Source organism: Fundulus heteroclitus, unplaced genomic scaffold (assembly GCF_011125445.2).
Source record: "Fundulus heteroclitus isolate FHET01 unplaced genomic scaffold, MU-UCD_Fhet_4.1 scaffold_60, whole genome shotgun sequence".
Lineage (NCBI taxonomy): Eukaryota > Metazoa > Chordata > Actinopteri > Cyprinodontiformes > Fundulidae > Fundulus > Fundulus heteroclitus.
The window spans coordinates 619828-639675 of NW_023397033.1; the positions used below are offsets into that span (position 1 = coordinate 619828).

The following is a 19848-nucleotide window of genomic DNA, read 5'->3' on the forward strand; positions in this document are numbered from 1 at the left end:
ACTAAAGGTCACCAATCAGTTCTAAAACATCTTTAGATGAACTCTTGTTGAGCCCTGGAGTATGGAGGACCAAGTCTTCCATATTTAAAAATAAATACAGAAATAAATAAGTAATTTAATGTTTTCTTAAAACTTCTGAATACAAAATAAATTAAATAAATTAAACAAATTAATTTATCATCATTCATTTATATCAATTGTTCAAGTTATTTAATTGTTACTTGCCCCCCCACCCCATTACACCAGAGGGACCAAGCGGCCCCTAGTACGCCTATGGCTTTGACCGGCCCTGGCTGGCTCTTCTGCTGCATGGAAAAATCCCAACAACTACAGCTCAATTTGGGGAGGGTTTGGGGTTGTTGCCGGTCTGAGGTGATTTGCAAAAAATCTATAAATCATACACCAATGAGGGTTACATTTCCTGAATCCAGACAAAAAGACCTACATTTTGATGTATAATTTGTCTACGTAGAGTGAAAATTGAGCGAGTAGGCTGAAGTTGTTCGGTCTTTTTTACATAACTTTGACTTTGGGGTTGTTGCCGGTCTGAGGTGATTTGCGAAAAATCTATAAATCGTACACCAATGAGGGTTACATTTCCTGAATCCAGACAGAAATACCTACGTTTTGATGTATAATTTGTGCACGTAGATTGAAAATTGAGCGAGTATGCTAAAGTTGTTTGTTGTTTTTTAGACAATTTTGTCACCACGGTAGGTGAAAATGGCGTGATGAAAAAAATCTATAAGTCCTACACCAATGAGGTTTACATTTTCTGAATCCAGACAAAAAGACCTACGTTTTGATGTATAATTTGTCTACGTAGAGTGAAAATTGAGCGAGTAGGCTGAAGTTGTTCGGTCTTTTTCGCATAAGTTTCACTTTGGGGTTGTTGCCGGTCTGAGGTGATTTGAAAGAAATCTAAAAGACCTACACCAATGAGGGTTACATTTCCTGAATCCAGACAGAAATACCTACGTGTTGATGTATAATTTGTGCACATAGAGTGAAAATTGAGCGAGTAGTTTGGTGTTTTTTGGAGAATTTTGTCACCATGGTAACTGAAAATGGCGTGATGAGAAAACGATAAAAGATATGCACATTCCGTTTTCACTTCTGAATAGTTCAAAGATATATCTACAAACTGGAAGCTAAACGATGTTCGTAGGTGAAAGCATGACGACACAGTAGAGGGTTGAAAATGACCATTTTTTGGTGTTTTTTTTGCGAATTTTGTTCCAACCGTAAGTCGAAATGGCGTCAAGTACAAAAAGCCCTGATCGCGGCGTCGAGACGAACGTTTCGATATATAGTATGTGGGGGTAGACCCTACGAATCGGGCTGTATTAACGGTGACGGAATATTAATAAACAATAATAATAATAATAACTACAAACGTTCAACTTCTGAAGAAGTTGAAGAAGGCGCCCGCCTGGTGGTGTGCGTAACCGTTAAAGGCAAAGCTTCTGAGTGTTGGTTAGGCTGAGCTTTTGTAGGGTGTAAGGTATATCTGTTAAGAGCTTGTAAGAATTATAAATGTGCCTCTCTCTGTATGTGGTGGAAAGGAAATTGTAAGCTGTTCAGATCGGATGCTGCTTATTTCAAATATCTTTGGTTGTTTAAAAATTATCCTTGGTTGTAGGCTTTTATTGCTTGGGGATTTTAAATCAAATGTTTTTAGAGGTTCTTCTTAAGCAGAGGTTTGATACAAGTGTTTGAAAAAAGATTTGTGTGCAGGAAGGCAAAATGTCTGTCTTCTATGTAAACTGTTGTCATTAAAGAAACATCAGAAAACAACACAGGGAAGACACTAAAACCAATTGAATCAGTGTGCTGACACTGTGGAAGGTAAGACAAATACCCCAAGATTTTCCAATATTTTAGTATTTAACCTTTTGCCACGGGTCAAAACTTAAGACAGGGCCTTACCTCCATTAGCACTCAGAGTCTCATTGGATTAGGCACTGGACAGCACCTGTGGTGACTACAGAGCCCAGCCCGGAAAGTCTGCAGCCATTTCAGCACTGGACATTTCTGTACCAGATTCAATGTGTTTATGGGTAACATATAACAAAAAGGTGTGCTCAACATAATATTTAAATATGTTAATGTGACACAAACAAAACCTACACCTTCTGGAAGTTGTAGCAACCAGATACTTAGCAACAACAAGCTTATGTTTCCATTTTCAATGTTTGCTGTCTTTATCTGCATGGGTGGTTCTCCCTTGCATTGCTAGGAATTGTGGGGCCCTAGAATGAAACCATTACAAGCACTGTTCCAAAGTTGGCAACATTTTTAAAAGAAGCCTTTTTCTATCATTGTGCACTTGTGAAATAAACTCCTAGTTTACTTAGAGGCTTGCACTGCTTTTTCTGTTTTGTTACATTTGTTGTTTATTTGGATTTTTTAAGTTGCTTTCCTTGTGGTTTTCCCATAATTTAGCATGTATATTGTAATATATAACTTTTTGCAATGGAGTACTGTCGATCACAGATCAACAGCTTTGGTTATTTTGTCTTTAGCCCCAAAAAGGCACTTCTGACATTGACATAAACATATTTATTAACTGAAAAAAACAGATCAAACTTTAAACAGGCAATAGTGGTTTTTCGCTAATTTCGTTGCCATGGTAACTGGAAATGGAGTGAAGTACAAATAGCACACTTCACGGCATCGAGACGCACGTTTTGATATATAGTTTGTGGGGGTAGACCCTACGGTTCGGGCTGTGTTTGGTTTTATGTGCCTTTCCTTGTAAATTAGAAATGTCTTATTCTCCTGAATGCACCATAGCTTTCTGACGCTCGCGAACGCATCACACTGGTCTGAGAACCAGCGCTGAGTAGAGGCACGTTTCTGCTTAAAGGAGAAGTCCGGTCAAAATCAGAAATCAAACTGCTGAAAGTACTTTAAATATAAAACTACTACATACTGTGCAATAAATTATATGTTTTTTTTAGTTAAGAATAATTTTCTTTTAATCATGTTTATGTGGAGGAACCCATCTTAGTACTATTCTGGAACGTCACCTCCCATTTTGTGATGTCACTCAGCGGACCCGCTGTTGAGCAAGTCCCAACGCTCTGTTTGTCACGATGCACTATAGACCAGTTCACGTGTGACGTCATGCGTGACGTCCGCGCTACATCCGGGTCCCGCGGGTAGGCAAAAGCAGAACTGTTCCCGTCTACTAAAACCGGTGTTTAGAGCGTACTTTTAGTTAGTTTATTTTTGGAATCTAAACAATGTCTACGACTTGTTGTGCTCCCGGTTGCACACAGAGGCATTCCAAATCGTCGGATGTACGTTTCTGTCATTTACCAAAGGACGAGGAAAGAAGAAAGAAATTAATAATATCCATGAAAAGGATGCAGGCAGACAATCTCAATGGACTGTGGGAGCCATCATACTACAACAGAATGTGCAGTCTACACTTCATCTTCGGTAAATAGAACTTAATTTTGCACTGGTCATTGTTCTACTTAAATAGCGGCGGAGGGGAGGTGGTGATCGCTAGACGGTGCCGGGAGAAGCAGAGTCAATGTGCTGCAGCAGCAGCACGCCGCATCATTTTAGTTTTCTTTGCGCTATCAGTGTGCAATAATGTTCACCCGACAGCGGCTGCATTACGCCCCTGTTTACGCTGCAACGTCGCCGACACCCCCACCAATTTTAATAAGACAAAAAGAAAAAATTATTTAATCTATTGATGTGGTTGCAAAATTAATTTAATATAGGCCTTTACATATCTTAAAGATTAATCTGCTGTTCTTTAATAGTCTTACTAGTATATCCCAATAGTATATTAATATGTTCTCATTTCAATAATGAAATGGACAACCACTCATGTGACAACTCAGTCTTGGTGTCACTAATCTTACTTAAAGTACAGTATTGGGTCCTCCATGCTCCTTATGTATTAAGATTTACTGCACATTTAAACATTGAAATCTCACTATTGTTAGGGAAATAATTAGTTGTCTGAGAGGATGTAGGTAAGGAGAAGCTGTTATCTACACTTCAGATATATGATGTAAGAAATGTGTTTGGAATGTTAAGATAAATTACATGAAATGGGCTAAAAAGAGTAACTACAGTGCAGTTGTACATTTGTTGAAGTTTGAATTTAAAATTTGAAATGCTGTCAGTGTCAGTGACACTTCTACTTCCAGTGCAAAGTAAATACAATACATTTATTTGCAGTCCCTTGAATGTATAATTTTGCTGTGTTTTATGATGCTGACAGAGTTTCTTAGATTTAAAAGAAGAATAAGGGTGGGGTTTATCTCTGCACATTTCTATATCTTCAAAATAAAATACAGGATATATCTAGACAACAGACATATTTTGAATATATTTGGTTTAATAGGCACGTATTTACCATCTGTCTCTGTTGCTGGTAAGTTCAAAGCAAACTTTTTCAAAGTGGGAAAAAGTCCCAATTCGACATTGATCAGATCCTGTGATGCTTTAAAGATAAACAAACAGCATATAGTGTGTGTCGTGCTTATAAAATTTGTATAAATGTAGCAAATAATGCTGCCTTTTCTTTTTAGACAGGCAAAACGCATCCTAATGCTCAAATCAAGCATCAAAAAATAGGAGCATGCATATTGTGTAGGACCAATGAAGCTTTGGACCAATAGTGTCCCTACCAAAGTTCAAATCAAACCTACGCCCTTGATTCCATGTTACATTCTTTATAGTAAGGGTTGGTACAGTTTAGCCGGTTGTATAGCAAGGTATGTTTCTGTATCGTGTTTTAAATCCGTGCCCCATGTTCCCTCTTTTAACTTTGAGCACCTGCCCCTCCAACAGTCTCTTCACGTCCTTGCGTGGAGCTATCATCATCTGATAGCGATATGGATTTTTTTAGAAGAGTTTCTTGACAGAAACCGGACTTTTGACGGAATCCAGCCGTACTTATTTCCAGGGCAAACTCTGTCGGGTCCTACAGTTTATATGTATACGCGCGTGTGTGTGTGTGTGCGTATGTGTGTGTGTGTGTGTGTGCGCGCGCTCCGCTGCAGCACGGCTTTACCGGTGTAGGTACCAGATTGACTCGGGCTACCAGATTGACTCGGGTCCTGCCCCTTCTGATGACGTCACTATACATAGTTGGTTTAACGTTTGCTCAATTGCGCAAAATATTGAAATTGGTCTGGACAACTTACTAAAGTAATTATAGCGGGGTGTAGGTTTTATTCGAGAGCGGGATTGCGTTTGTAAATGGACAATTTTACGAAGAAATTCGCCATTGTCCATGCGCCTGCCGATGACGTCACCAGATTCTCCGTGGGCCTTGCGCCTCCCGATGACGTTACCTTATGGCAACGCCACTCAAACAAACTACATTGAGCCCGCGGTCTGCATTTGTAACGAATCAATTTTGTTAAGTTAATTTAGCGGTTTCTTTTTTCTCAAAAGCTTGAACAATGTACCAAATACCACAATAAAAAAAATAATCAAATTCATCACAATCTCATCTGGAATAATAAAAAAAAAACGTGATCAGAAAGAACAACATCAGTACAAAAAGGAGGAATGAACGTTTTGATTTTAAAGTGATGAATGCCGTGATAAAATTTAATTTGGCTGCTGACTTTTATTAAAAATGAAATGAGTTTATGGTTTAGTTTCCATTCACAACTTAAAAAAAATTGGAGGAATGAAATCTCTCTAAGGTTGTAACTTTGATCCTGCAAAATTACATTGCAAAATGATGTTAAAAGTTTTCATGCCTTGACTAATTTACGGGAAAATAAATAACCATAAATTAACAAAATAAAATTGATTTGTAAATGGAGACTGCGGGCGCAATGTAGTGTGTTTGAGATGAGTTGCCATATATTGACGTCTTCGAGAAGCGCAGACCCCGCCCCGAGTCGATCTGGCAGCCCGAGTCAATCTGGTACCTACACCGGCGCTGCAGCGGAGGAGAAATCAACTTACCGAAAATCCTCACTCTCATGTCATGTTCAAAACATTCTTCTTCGAAATGGTCACTGCGTGTTGAAAAAGTAGTCCACTGTGGTTTGCTTCGGATCCAGCTCAGCACCAGCAAAGAAAGAAAAACGTAGCACATTTTGAAGCGGCGGTCTGAAATGACGTCATCAGCTGAAATTAAAATTCATAATATCTCCGAAACCAAAGTAGCACAAATGTTAATTTTAACGGCACAAACGAAGCACTAAAAAAGTAGCCCAGTTTAATCGGATTCGAAGCAAAATGGGGAGATGGTGAACTCTGGATGACCTTAACAAATATTCTTTAATATCTTCAAAACCAAAACAGCAGAAACGCTAATTTTAACGGCACAAACGAAGCACTAACCATTCCGTCTATTTAACTGAGTTTTTTCTGTGGGTGGGGTGTCAGCTTCACGCAGCTCTTTACCGGCGCTACAGCCGAGGAGAGATCGCGCTGCTGTTAGGCTTTTACTGCCATCCCTCCAGACTTCCATAGGCCATTGACAAATTTAATGAAAAGTAACTTAAAATTATCCTAAAAGACAAAATGTTGAAAAATCAAAGGGCTTATTTAACGCTTTGAGAACATATCTTGTATTCGGCCACAAAGTCAACAATAGTAGAATGATCTTTTAAGCTTATAAGACCATTTTTAAGATGCCAATACATGTAGCATATAGCTCAGTGGCGTAGCCTAGCCACCGCATTTCTACCAAAATATAAAACCGACATTAAATAAACGACTCACCATCACGTAGTTGCAAGGAAAACACCCAATGGAACACCCTTCGTCTGGGTAAATTGGACTTGATTCAACAATATCCTTCAGTAATTTAGGAAAAACGGCAGCACAGCACAGCAAGCAATAGCAGCCACAAGACGGAGGAGTTCACCTCTGACCCGGAACTCAAAGAGTACTGCTTGTTGTCTGCTCACACAGCGCCACTCGTGGACAGTATAGGAACTGCAGGAACGAAGTACGTCTTTTTCAGTAATCATTGTTGAATGATGATAATGCATTTTTCTAGCGATGATTTCTGTCACGAGGACATAATGCAGTGTTGTGCTGGCAGCCATCCCAACTAATAAAAATAAGATTTAAGATTAAAATAGTACATTATAGTAGTAAAATAAATACAATTATTGTGGTTTAAGGACAAGTTTGGTACCTGCATTAAGGTTAATTTCAAAAGGTACTTGTCATTTTCAGACTAAAAAACATTCTAAAAAGATGTTCTAATTCAGTGAATATGACTGGATATTTAAACAGAAAATAATAATGAAATTAATTATTCTTTCAAGGCAGTGAAGGAGGGTAACTGATAAGTGATGGCTGATGGTGGAGAGCTTGCAGGCCTGGCTTCGGTGGAGAAGCAGCAAACAACTGTGGCAGGAAATGTGACTTTCATTTCAATGCAATGCAATGCAAAACTGGAGAACAGTAGAAATCAGTAGAGTGAGAAAAACTGGCCCTGATGTCCTCCAGTAGCCTAAGCCTGATTGTAGGATGTCCCTGAACTCTCGTTACATTACAAAGTTTACAATAATAAGGAGAGCCAGCGAAATGCTTGAGGCAGGATTATACAGGAAAAGGAGGAGATTAAGTATAATATAAAATAAATTAATAAACAATACATAAAATACTTTAATGTTTTCTTAAAACGTCTGAATACAAACTGTCCCAAAACATGTTAAATAAATTCCTTTATCATCATTCATTTATACCAGTTGTTCAAGTTATTTAATTGTTACTTGTAAAAAAAATATATATTATTGTAAATTAGAAATGTCCCATGCTCCTGAATGCAGCTTTCTGACGCTCGGGAACGCATCACACTGGTCTGAGAACACAGCGCGGAGTAGAGGCACGTTACTGCTTAAGACAAAGCTTTGCCGTTTGTAAAACTCATGTCGGCTGGCACGGTTTATTGTTCTGTGTGAATGACAAGAGACCACAACAAATGAGGCTGCTAATGAGCCAACAGCCAACAGGAGAAGGTCTGCATCGAAGCAGCATGGAAAATTGGTGTTATTAAAACATGATTAAATACTTCAATGTAGCATGAAAAAATAAAATATGTGAATAAAAAAGTTAAAGGCATGAGGTGAACTGTATTGATTTAAATTGAAAAATCGTTTTTTAAAGACAAAGGGAAATGAAATATTGGGTGAAAATGTAATTCTCCAAAATTGGCACAGCTTGGATTCGAACTTTCGATCTTCTGCTTTGCAGCCCGACACCTAACCCACTCGACCAAAACACCAGTGTCGTGCTCAGCTGAGCTTTATTGAGAGGTCAATTGTGTTAAGAAGTGTTTTTTGCGAATTTTGTTCCAAATGTAAGTCGAAACGGCATCAAGTACAAAAAGCCCTGATCGCGGCGTCGAGACCAACGTTTCGATATATAGTATGTGGGGGTAGACCCTACGGTTCGGGCTGTATTAACGGTACTATAATAATAATAATAATAAAGAAACCCTTATTAGGTGCATAGCATAAGGCCTCCGCCATGCATTTTCAATGCATAGGCGGGCGCCTAATAATAATAATAATAAAGAAACCCTTATTAGGTGCATAGCATAAGGTCCGCCATGCATTTTCAATGCATAGGCGGGCGCCTAATAATAAAGAAATCCTTATTAGGTGCATAACATAAGGCCTCCGCCATGCATTTTCAATGCATAGGCGGGCGCCTAATAAAGAAATCCTTATTGGGTGCATAACATAAGGCCTCCGCCATGCATTTTCAATGCATAGGCGGGCGCCTAATAAAGAAATCCTTATTGGGTGCATAACATAAGGCCTCCGCCATGCATTTTCAGTGCATAGGCGGGCGCCTAATAATAATAATAAAGAAACCCTTATTAGGTGCATAACATAAGGCCTCCGCCATGCATTTTCAATGCATAGGCGGCGCCTAATAAGGTGCCAGAAGTAGGGAAATGTGCATCAGTTATATACAGTGTGTATACAGTGTGACTAAAAATACAAAAAGAAATAGAAATAAGGCAGAGAATGTCTTATGTACATTCACAGTGATTTATATACATATGTATTGACGTATATTCAGGTGGTAATAGCAGCAGAAGTCACTTATTTTCAGGATTAGTGCACAGGTTATATCACAGTGTATTAAATAGAATTGCACATTAGTTAATACACACACATTAATACATCGAGTATATTCATCGATGTATTAATCACTCGAGATACATCGAGTATATTCGATATATCGCCCACCCCTAGTTCCAACTACAGAGGGATCACCATCTTAAGCCTCACTGGTAAGGTCTATTCCGGGGTTCTGGAAAGGAGGGTCCATCGAACAGTCGAATCTTGGGTTCAGGAAGAGCAGTGTGGTTTTTGTCCTGGCCGTGGGACACTGGATCAGCTCTGCACCCTCAGCAGGATCCTTAAGGGTGCATGCGAGTTTGCCCAACCAATCTACAGGGGTTGGACAATGAAACTGAAACACCTGATTTTAGACCACAATAATTTATTAGTATGGTTTAGGGCCTTCTTTTGTGGCCAATAAAGTGTCAATTCGTCTTGGGAATGACATATACAAGTCCTGCACAGAGAGATTTTAAGCCATTCTTCTTGCAGGATAGTGGCCAGGTCACGACGTGATGCTGATGGAGGAAAATGTTTCCTGACTCGCTCCTTCAAAACACCCCAAAGTGGCTCAATAATATTTAGATCTGGTGACTGTGCAGGCCATGGGAGATGTTCAACTTCACTTTCATGTTCATCAAACCAATCTTTCACCAGTCTTGCTGTGTGTATTGGTGCATTGTCATCCTGATACACGGCACCTCCTTCAGGATACAATGTTTGAACCATTGGATGCACATTGTCATCCAGAATGGTTCGGTAGTCCTTGGCAGTGACGCGCCCATCTAGCACAAGTATGGGGCCAAGGGAATGCCATGATATGGCAGCCCAAACCATCACTGATCCACCCCCATGCTTCACTCTAGGCATGCAACAGTCTGGGTGATACGCTTCTTTGGGGCTTCTCCACACCGTAACTCTCCCGGATGTGGGGAAAACAGTAAAGGTGGACTCATCAGAGAACAATACATGTTTCAAATTGTCCACAGCCCAAGATTTGCGCTCCTTGCCCCATTGAAACCGACGTTTGGCATTGGCACGAGTGACCAAAGGTTTGGCTATAGCAGCCCGGCCGTGGATATTAACCCTGTGGAGCTTGCGATGGACAGTTTTGGTGGAAACAGGAGAGTTGAGGTGCACATTTAATTCTGCCATGAATTGGGGAGCCGTGGTTTTATGTTTTTTGGATACAATCCGGGTTAACACCCGAACATCCCTTTCAGACAGCTTCCTCTTGAGTCCACAGTTAATACTGTTGGATGTGGTTCGTCCTTCTTGGTGGTATGCAGACATTACCCTGGATACCGTGGCTCTTGATACATCACAAAGACTTGCTGTCTTGGTCACAGATGCACCAGCAAGACGTGCACCAACAATTTTTTAACAGTAAACTCTGCACACACATAGGATAAATGAGTGACAACTTCTCTTCAAGTTCAAGAATTTAATAACAGAAATAAATGAACACCCAGAGAACATCACTATATAATGCTGTTTATCTGAATTAACACTATTGTTCAATCAATAAATCCTCTTTACTAAGCTTGTGAAACTTAATTAAACTACTAAGCAAAATTAAGATAAAAAAGGAGCTAAGCTAAGGCAAGTTACATGCAAAAGAAACAAAAGACAAAACAAAAGTGGTTGATTATCATCAGAATAATTCTGTGAATCCTGGTTCACTGCAGATCTGATTTAAGGAACATGGAATGGAGTTAAATTAGCTTAACAAATTTAGAACAACATTTGGCATGTTTTCAACCCATTCACAATGCAAATCCTGAGTTACACAAAACATTATTTGATGAAATAACATTTTAAAGAATGATTTGCTCAGTAAAATCGTTTACTTTAGGAACGTTGATTTTTGAGGTAGGGGTCTAGAATCGGCTAATCCTCAAGATAAACAAAACGCCTTTAAATCGACATTAATATTCTATTTTAATGTGGTAATAATGCTCATAGCACTATCGAACGACGGTGGAGCGAAACAAACAAGCCTTATGTTTAAAAATAGCTTTGGTTGAATAACCGGAAATCGGAAATTAAAAGAAGCTAACTTGCATTGTGGCTATTGAATTTCCGGCACTAACTTTAAAGACTTTATTTATCAGCTTTATTTTTAGTCATAATGAGTGAGCCGGTTAACATAAACATTAATGTACCATCAGTGTATGAAACCCCTGTTGAGATAACGTTTGTTATAACCATAAAATCACACTCAAATCATATCAACAATGACCTGATACAGGATCGTAGCATGAGCTACACCCGTTAGCTCTTTGTGTTCAAAAACACCATTTACGCATTACACAAACATTTCCAAAAGACCATGTAACCTTTCCCTCTGGTTTCTCTGCCGAACCTTTCTGTGCCTCGTGTTAGTCCGGTCCACTTTGGCCATCCAAGGAAGAGAGCAGTGGAAAAGCAGAGAAAATCGTTGGTCTTTTCAGCAGCGGGCTAGCCATTGGTTCTGCAGCATAGCAGCAGCGAACATGTGGCCGTGAGCCAGCCGAAAGGTGTTCGGGATCGGGGGCCTGGTCCGAGGCTCTGCCGCGTCCTCTGACCCAGTTGCAGTCACGATTTCAGCTCCCTGTTTCTCTCAGCGTGGGAAGTGGGTAAAGGAGGCCGACCTGTGCCGTCTCAAGTCACCTTTCCTGTAACAGCTGAGGAGAAATAAACAAAGCTGTTTTTGGCATGGAGGGATTCTTTCTTCCTGCGCCTGACACTGAAGTTAAGACAGCAGACTTAACTCTGATTTGCCTGGTCATGTCCTCAGGGCGAAGAGGGATTTCTCCCCTGTGCTGGCTTGTGGGTCTTTTCAGGCCCCGTGAGACCCGCATGGTTGCTGGTCCAGGGCGGACTCTGGATCAGGCATGGCTGGCCCAAGCCACACTCCTTCAGATGTCCCAGGCAGAGGAAGAATGAAGACACTGGATCTCTGGCCAGGAGTGCTCTGACCTTTTACCTGTGGGGGAGTGGTCTCGATTCACAGCAGGCACCCTGCCATGAAGGCGGATCCTTGGTGGCTGTGAATGTGAAATACCTTTTTGATTCTTTCTGATTCTTTCCCATGTCACATATTGTTAAAAATTCATTCTGGATTTAGTCAATAGAGTGATGGCATAACACTGTAGATATCTAATTTAAGTTTACCTGATGATGATAATGATGATGATGATGATGATAATAATAAATGAAAAATAAATGTATTCAATATTTAGTGGTCATAAATGATTCATCCAGTTGTAATGTCACAGCTCTAGCCAGTTGCAGGTTGGTAAAAAAAAAAGTAAAATAATAATTTCAACTTTATCTGTTTATTAGATTAGATTAGATTAGATTCAACTTTATTGTCATTACACGGGTACAGGTACAAGGCAGCGAAATGCAGTTTAGGTCTAACCAGGAGTGCAATAGCAGCAAGTGCAGGATATACAATGGTTTCATAAGAACAGGACATGAATATGCACTGAATAAACATAGATGAATACTATTATAAACAGAATTTTACTGATAGATTTGTCCAATGAATATAATATATAGATAACTAGTATTGTGAACCAAATTCACAGCTGGATATGTACTGAATATAATATACGAGTGGATATTACTATAAATAGAGTTTTTACAGATGTGGGGTCCGTTCTTCGTACGTCGCTAACTCAGTTAACTGGATTTGATTGTTGACGATTTGGCATGATCTTGGATCGTTTGGTTCTTCGAAGGACTTCCTGCACTTGTTGTCATAGCAGCATGTGCGCCAGCTTAAACCTGCTTATTTCATGTAAACAGTATTAGATTGCAGCTGTATAAGCGGAGGAGATGGGAAGTCTGTCGTAGCCATGTCCATTTTTACGACAGCAACCTGTTGCGGAAGGTGCAAGAATAATTTTAGAGCTTTTCGAATTAATCGCATATTGCGCAATAGACAGGATCCTTTAGAGCAGCACGACAGTGTAATTGTAGAGAGATTTCTCTTGGTGGCTGTTATAAACTGACAAACACATCATTTAAGAGTGGCTTTTAAAGAGGAAAAAGTGGTGTTAGAGCCATAAATAGAAAATATTTAAGTTATTTGTATGATGGTTTGCTTTTTATTTTTATCATATTCGGTAAGATTTGTTCAGGCCATTTTATTGTGAAGTTTAGTTTAACTTTGAAAGGCTTGCTTCCTGTCGAGCCGTATATTGTATTGATGAAACAAGTTGGTTGCGTTAACAGACTTTGTTTTTACCGGGTCCTTGCAAATTTTACAGTTCACTGTGGTTTATTTCAGTCAGGCTGGCGAACAAGTAAAACCCCGTTTTGGGACAATTTCCTCCGCCTCTCCTTGCTGCGACATATTCACGTGCTCTGTGTTGTGGTTTGAGAGGGCGGCGCTTTGTGACGGCATGCCTGGGTCCGCGATTACGATTGGTCGAGAGGAAGCAGTGACTGCCGCATCAACTAATATAGGCTAAGAGGAAGGAAGGAAAACTGTCTCTATAACCAACTTTTATCGACCCTTTTTTCCCCTTATTGTGCCACACGTCTTTCGACTGATATATATTGTTATTAAATTATGGTCCAGCTCCATTTTATATGCTGCTGTCATTCTTTGGAGACATTTACAATTTATTCCAGCAATTATTGAGTTAATAAAGCAACACGCGTCAGCCTGATAAACACAAAACAAATAAATCACTCTTTTTTTTTAAATTACTCACTAACTGTGTAAACAGGCCACGTAGGGAAGCTTAAAAGTATAATGTTCTCGCCTCAAACGATCTGAAAACGTACTTTTGAACAACAGCAGCAGAAAAGGGAGTGTTTAACTTACCACTGTGAGCTCTGCGCTGTCTGGAATGAAGCTGCAGCCGCGGTGCATTCAGAGACGGTCAGTCTGAAGAGCGCATGCGCGGCTCCTATCTTCGCACTCTGTGCTCCATTAACCAGCCTTGGAAACCGTGACGTCAGACCACTTTTGTGAATTCGTATTCTCAAAGAAAAAATCCGTATTCTCAAGCAGCCGCTGCTGTTTGTGTTCATAAAGAGTAAAGCACAAATTTAAACTTGAAATTTGTATTTATTAGTTATTGAAGTTGTAACTATTTAAACTGTATGTTGTATCTTTTGAATGCGATTTAAATTATTATGAGTTTACAAATGTTTTTTTATGCACAACTTCTGACTAATATGGACACAACTATCCTTTTATGTACAAGTTTATTATGGAAGCGCTTTTACCCCATAATTTTACAGTTAAAATACGGTATTGCAAATGTATATGTAAACAATTGGTACTGTAAATAAACAGTCAACAGTGCAAATCAATATTCTAGTCAAGGTAAGTAGTGTAAGATGCATATAAACAGTTGTGCATAGTAACAGTCAGGAATGCAAGGGATCATTATAGTCTTGCAAATAACAAATAACCAAATGGAGGCAGGTGTGAGGAGGGAGAGGAGAGTCTATCAGTGTATGAGGGGAGTGGGATCAGTGAGGATTAGAGTTCAAAAAAAGAGACGGCTCTGGGGAAAAAACTGTTCTTTAGTCTGCTGGTCCTGGTCCGGAGGCACCTGAAACGCCTGCCGGAGGGCAGGAGTGAAAACAGTCTGTGGGCTGGGTGAGAAGAGTCCTTAAGGATTCTGCGAGCTCGATGTAGGCAGCGTTTCCTCTGGATGTGCTCGATGGTGGGTAGTGGAGTCCTAGTGATGTGCTGCCCGGTTTTCACCACCCGCTGCAATGCACAGCGATAGAAGTTCACCAGGATAGTCAAGGAGAGCTGATTCTTCCTCAGTGTCCTCAGGAAGAAAAGGCGCCGGTGAGAATTCTTGACCAGGCAGGAGGTATTGGATCCAGTACAAATATAATCCAAGGAATTAATTGACTGTGTAACTAAAGCTCCTCGTTATCCACTATTATTAGACAGCTGAGACAAAAAAATTATAAGTAAATAATACTTTCTTTTTTTTAGTGGACAATCATGCTTCAGTGGTAAAAGAAGTCTGAAAACTAATATCAAATGGTAAACCACGTCCAGTAAACCTTGATTTATGACCAAAAATGAAAGCTTTATTTTAAAAAGGTTTCAATTTAGTACAAGCACTTCTTACTAATGATGTATATTTTATCTGACAATATCTGACAATTGACATCTTATTATTCTGTCATCAATTCTAAATATGAAAATAATGAAATTTCCATGTAAAACAGGTCCATTTATTGAAACTTCAGGAAAGAACTTAGCTATGTTGAAGCATGATCAAGTACGCTTTGATCAAATTGCAGAACTACTGCATTCTTGCATTCTTGGCAAGAACATCCTGTCAACTGTACTTGGCAAATAAATATTTACCAAGCTCAAAAGAAAGTCCTTGCGTACTGGGAAACAGCCAATGATTTCCACAATGATTTCTTCCAGCCACAAATAGCTAAAGCAAAAGATCAAACACTGTGGGTTTTTCATTAGTTTGATATCACATTTTTATATTTAGGTTTTGAAAATGGAAAAGAAATTTGATTTTATTTGTGCAATTTTGGTTTATTATGGAAAAATCAAAGGAAAAAAACATACACAGGTTAAAATCTTCCAACAGCACAGTTTGTTTTTGTATTTATGGAAAAAGCATTTGACAGATGTTCCAGAACATTGAATGGTTTTGTCTTATCACAATGGAAGAAATAAACCATGAACTTGATTTCTTCCTTTAGATTTTCCTATTGAGCTGAAAGATTTCTTTTAACAATGCCAGATCATTAAGGCACTATCCTGAAATATCCTTGTCTGAACTTTCAGGTGCATTCGTAGCCAAGATTGCACGTCCTCAGAAGCGAGCAGGAGCCATCCAATTCAGTCCACAGGCAGTAGTGGGCCAACACCAGGGCCAGACGTGTCTAATGATACGAGTTGCTAATCTTGTGCACCGACCTCTTGTGGACGTAAAGGTGAGTGCTGTGCTCTTTGAGGAACAGGAAGGTCAAGCTCTGTACCAGACCTCGCTGGATTTCCACTTGGACCATTTAGGGCAACAGCCATGCCCTTTTTTTATTTTCCCTCTTACTTTTTATCACCCACTGGACCGCCAGAGCCCTCTATACTCTGCACTGTGTGAAGGCACTTCTAACCACTTTGAGCTAGTCATCTTTCTAACAGCATTGCAAGAGGGAACTGGGGACTCCTGCCAGAAGAGAACCTCCTACTTACGGCAAGAAATTCAGTTTGACCGCCGATTTCTACCTGCTTTAGGACTGGATTCGCGGGGCAGGTACTTGGTGAGCAAAGAGCACTTTGACACTGCCCACTCAAAGGAGCCCTTAAACAAGGATTGTGTGGTGCAGATCAATGGTGATGACGCTGACAGAATGGAGTAAACATGATAAGCAGGAACTTCAATTTGGACTTTTGTAGGGGGTCCTTTTCACATTGATATTTTGGTAAGGAGATTTCAAATTATTTTATTATTAACATTATGTCAGAAATTGGTGATGCTGTTTTTTTCCACCACTTTCATTTGTTCATGTCAGTTTGAAGTATGTGCACCCCTTTTTGTTTCTTTCCTCACCTGCTTTTATATATAGAGATATATAAAATAAATATAGGTTTTATATATATATATATATATATATATATATATATATATATATATATATATATATATATATATATATATATATATACCAATATCTGGTATACCAATATTGGTATACCAATATCTTAATATTGGTACACACACACACATATATATATATATATATAAACCTATATTAAGATATTTGCAAAATCTTGTGATCTCTATTTGATATGCTAGCCAATGTATGATAACTGCTATACATTCAGAATATGAAAATATTCCTTTTAACTTTAAATACCTCAAAGATATATAGAATATTTGTAAAAAAGCAAATCTCTGTAGCTATAACATAGTTTCTTTAGGAAAAACTAACCCCTGCTCCAAATACATTATGGGAAATAAGATACCTCTTTAACATAGAATCCTAATAATAAGCTTTCATGTTGAAAAGCAGCAGGACAAAGAGGAAATGGTTGAGCAAGAAAGAAAGAAGCAACTTGGAATGATTGTGTTTTGTAACAGCTGTGACAAAACATAATGAGCACAACACACAAAAAAAGGTTCACCGTGGGAATTTCAATTCCAATTGTTCACATATGTACTTTTAAAATTATTAATGGAAAGAATTATTAGACCACCCTTTTTATTTTCTGTTAATTTTAATGAATTCTATTGTTTTTGACATTGTTAAGTGTGTGCCCCTGAAAATGACTGCTATTGCATAAATACCTTAAACATATTTCGAATAACTTTTAGGCAGATTTTTATTTACTTGAGCATTAGTGTGAAACCAGATTTCATCAAGCTACAAAATCATGCATGGTGCATACACAAATCTTCATGAAAACAATCCAGTGTTAAGTTGTTCATTTCATTTATCCAAAGCCTTTTGTTAAAACACTACATCCATGTCTGACATGGGGTTCCTAACATTAAAATGACCTCCATAAAGACTAATAGACATTATTATATCTATCTATATATTATTGTATTAGATGTCTGTATGATTTAATTGAATTTGACTTTGTAAAGTGTCTTGAGATGACATGTGTTGTGAATTGGCGCTATATAAATAAAATTTTATTGAACTGAATTGAAGATTATGGCCTAAAATTGTGCAAAGATAAATATTTTGTATCATACTGAATATTTCAAATGTGTCTGGAGATTTAGCCTAGAAAATGGTATGCAAAGGTAAATTCTTAAACAACATATAACTGTATTTACATGTTGCTTGTTTGATGATAATCACAGATGTTTTTCAATATTGCCTTGAAGAGATAATTTAGAAGCTTTGAAATCTCATTGAACCTCATGCTTTAGTGACTTTGTACATGGACTGTAATAGAAAATAAAACATTTTTAAACAAACCATCTGTTCCTTCATTTATGTGTTGACTTAACATGTTTCAGAGTAGGAAAAATTGGGTTAATTTTTAACAGTGCTGTTCTCTGCTATTGTTTGGCTTGTTGTTTTACAGATTAATTTAAGGTGAAGATTTATAAACTGCTTAATGATGAATTATTCTTAATAAATAGATTATATGGAATAGTTTACCATAATGTACACTATTCAGTTAGCCTCAAAGTAGGAACTGTTTTCTGTAAATTTGCTAAAATAGATTGGGTCAGAAAAGTATATCATAGCTCCTTGTCCAAAAAGCAAAATGGAGATCACATAGATCACACTGCTCCCCAAGAGGATGGGTTAAATGCAGAGAACAAATTCCATTGGAATGTACGTTGCACTGACATAAAGATTATTAGGCGCCTGCCTATGCATTGAAAATGCATGCCGGAGGCCTTATGCTATGCACCTAATAAGGGTTTCTTTAATTAGGCGCCTGCCTATGCATTGAAAATGCATGGCGGAAGCCTTATGCTATGCACCTAATAAGGGTTTCTTTATTATTAGGCGCCCGCCTATGCATTGAAAATGCATGGCGGAGGCCTTATGCTATACACCTAATAAGGATTTCTTTAATATTGCTTTTTATTCTTCCGTCACCGTTAATACAGCCCGAACCGTAGGCTGTACCCCCACAAACTATATATCGAAACGTGCGTCTCGACGCCGCGAAGTGTGCTATTTGTACTTGACGCCATTTAAAGTTACCGTGGTGACAAAATTAACCAAAAAGCACTTCTCAAAACCACTTCCTAGACACCGTTGACCTCTCAAAATTGCAGAGCTCAGCATGGCACTTTTTTTTGGTACAGGGGTTTAGGTGTTGGGCTTGTGCACCAAAGGTCGCAGGTTCGCAATCCGCTGGGGGTACCCAATATCTATCTATATATATATATATATATATATATATATATATATATATTTTTTTTTTTTTTTTTACAAGTAACAAATAAATAATTTGAACAACTGATATAAACTAGAATCGTTCAACTTCTGAAGAAGTTGAAAAAGGCGCCCGCCTGGTGGTGGGCATGACCGTCAAAGGCAAAGCTTCCGAGTTCCTTGGTCGTAGTCTTCATCGCTTGGGGATTTTAAATCAAACCTTCTGAGTGAAAAGGATTTGTCTTCATCAAAACCTGCCGACCAGGAAAACTTTGCGTCTGCAGAGCTGCAAACTGCGTATTTCGATCTGAGACGCAGCTAATGACTTAATTGGCGACAGCCGACAGTCAAAGTTTGCCATTCATTTGCTACGGTAATCCTAAACCACTACTGACGTAATACACTTTTTGGTCACAAGCGTCATTTTGGGGGCGTTGTTTCCACCTCTTCTCTTAGAGCCGTTTTTAATAGAAAGAAGAAAAGGCAAAAACGGTCCAAACAAAAGGTCGTAACGTTTACATTTGTAACCTCTGCCTTACATAAACACTAGAATTAAATCTTAATAAATAAAAGTATAGACAATTATTTCAGTAACTCAATTCAGTAAGTGAAATACACTATATACAGGAGTTTGACAATGAAACTGAAACACCTCTCATTTTAGTGTGGGAGGTTTCATGGCTAAATTGGACCAGCCTGGTGGCTATTCTTCATTAATTGCACATTGAACCAACAAGAGCAGAGTGTGAAGGTCCAATTAGCAGGGTAAGAGCACAGTTTTGCTCAAAATATTGCAATGCACACAACATTATGGGTGACATGGGTGAGTTCAAAGGAGGACAAATTGTTGGTGCACATCTTGCTGGATGTGTCAAAACTTTCTTCAATTGAATAAAAACAAAACTGAAGTAATAAT

The 19848-nt window shown here is 38.7% G+C and overlaps 1 protein-coding gene across 1 annotated transcript in view; it reads left to right on the plus strand.

Moving 5' to 3' along the window:
* kcnj13 (potassium inwardly rectifying channel subfamily J member 13) overlaps positions 1 to 16656 on the plus strand; it is a 113910-nt gene extending 97254 nt beyond the window's left edge. The window contains exon 3 of the mRNA XM_036133292.1: positions 15868 to 16656. Within this exon, the coding sequence (XP_035989185.1) occupies positions 15868 to 16442 (575 nt within the window). The 3' untranslated portion in view covers positions 16443 to 16656. The remainder of the gene's footprint in view (positions 1 to 15867) is intronic.
* The last annotated feature ends 3192 nt before the right edge of the window (positions 16657 to 19848 follow it).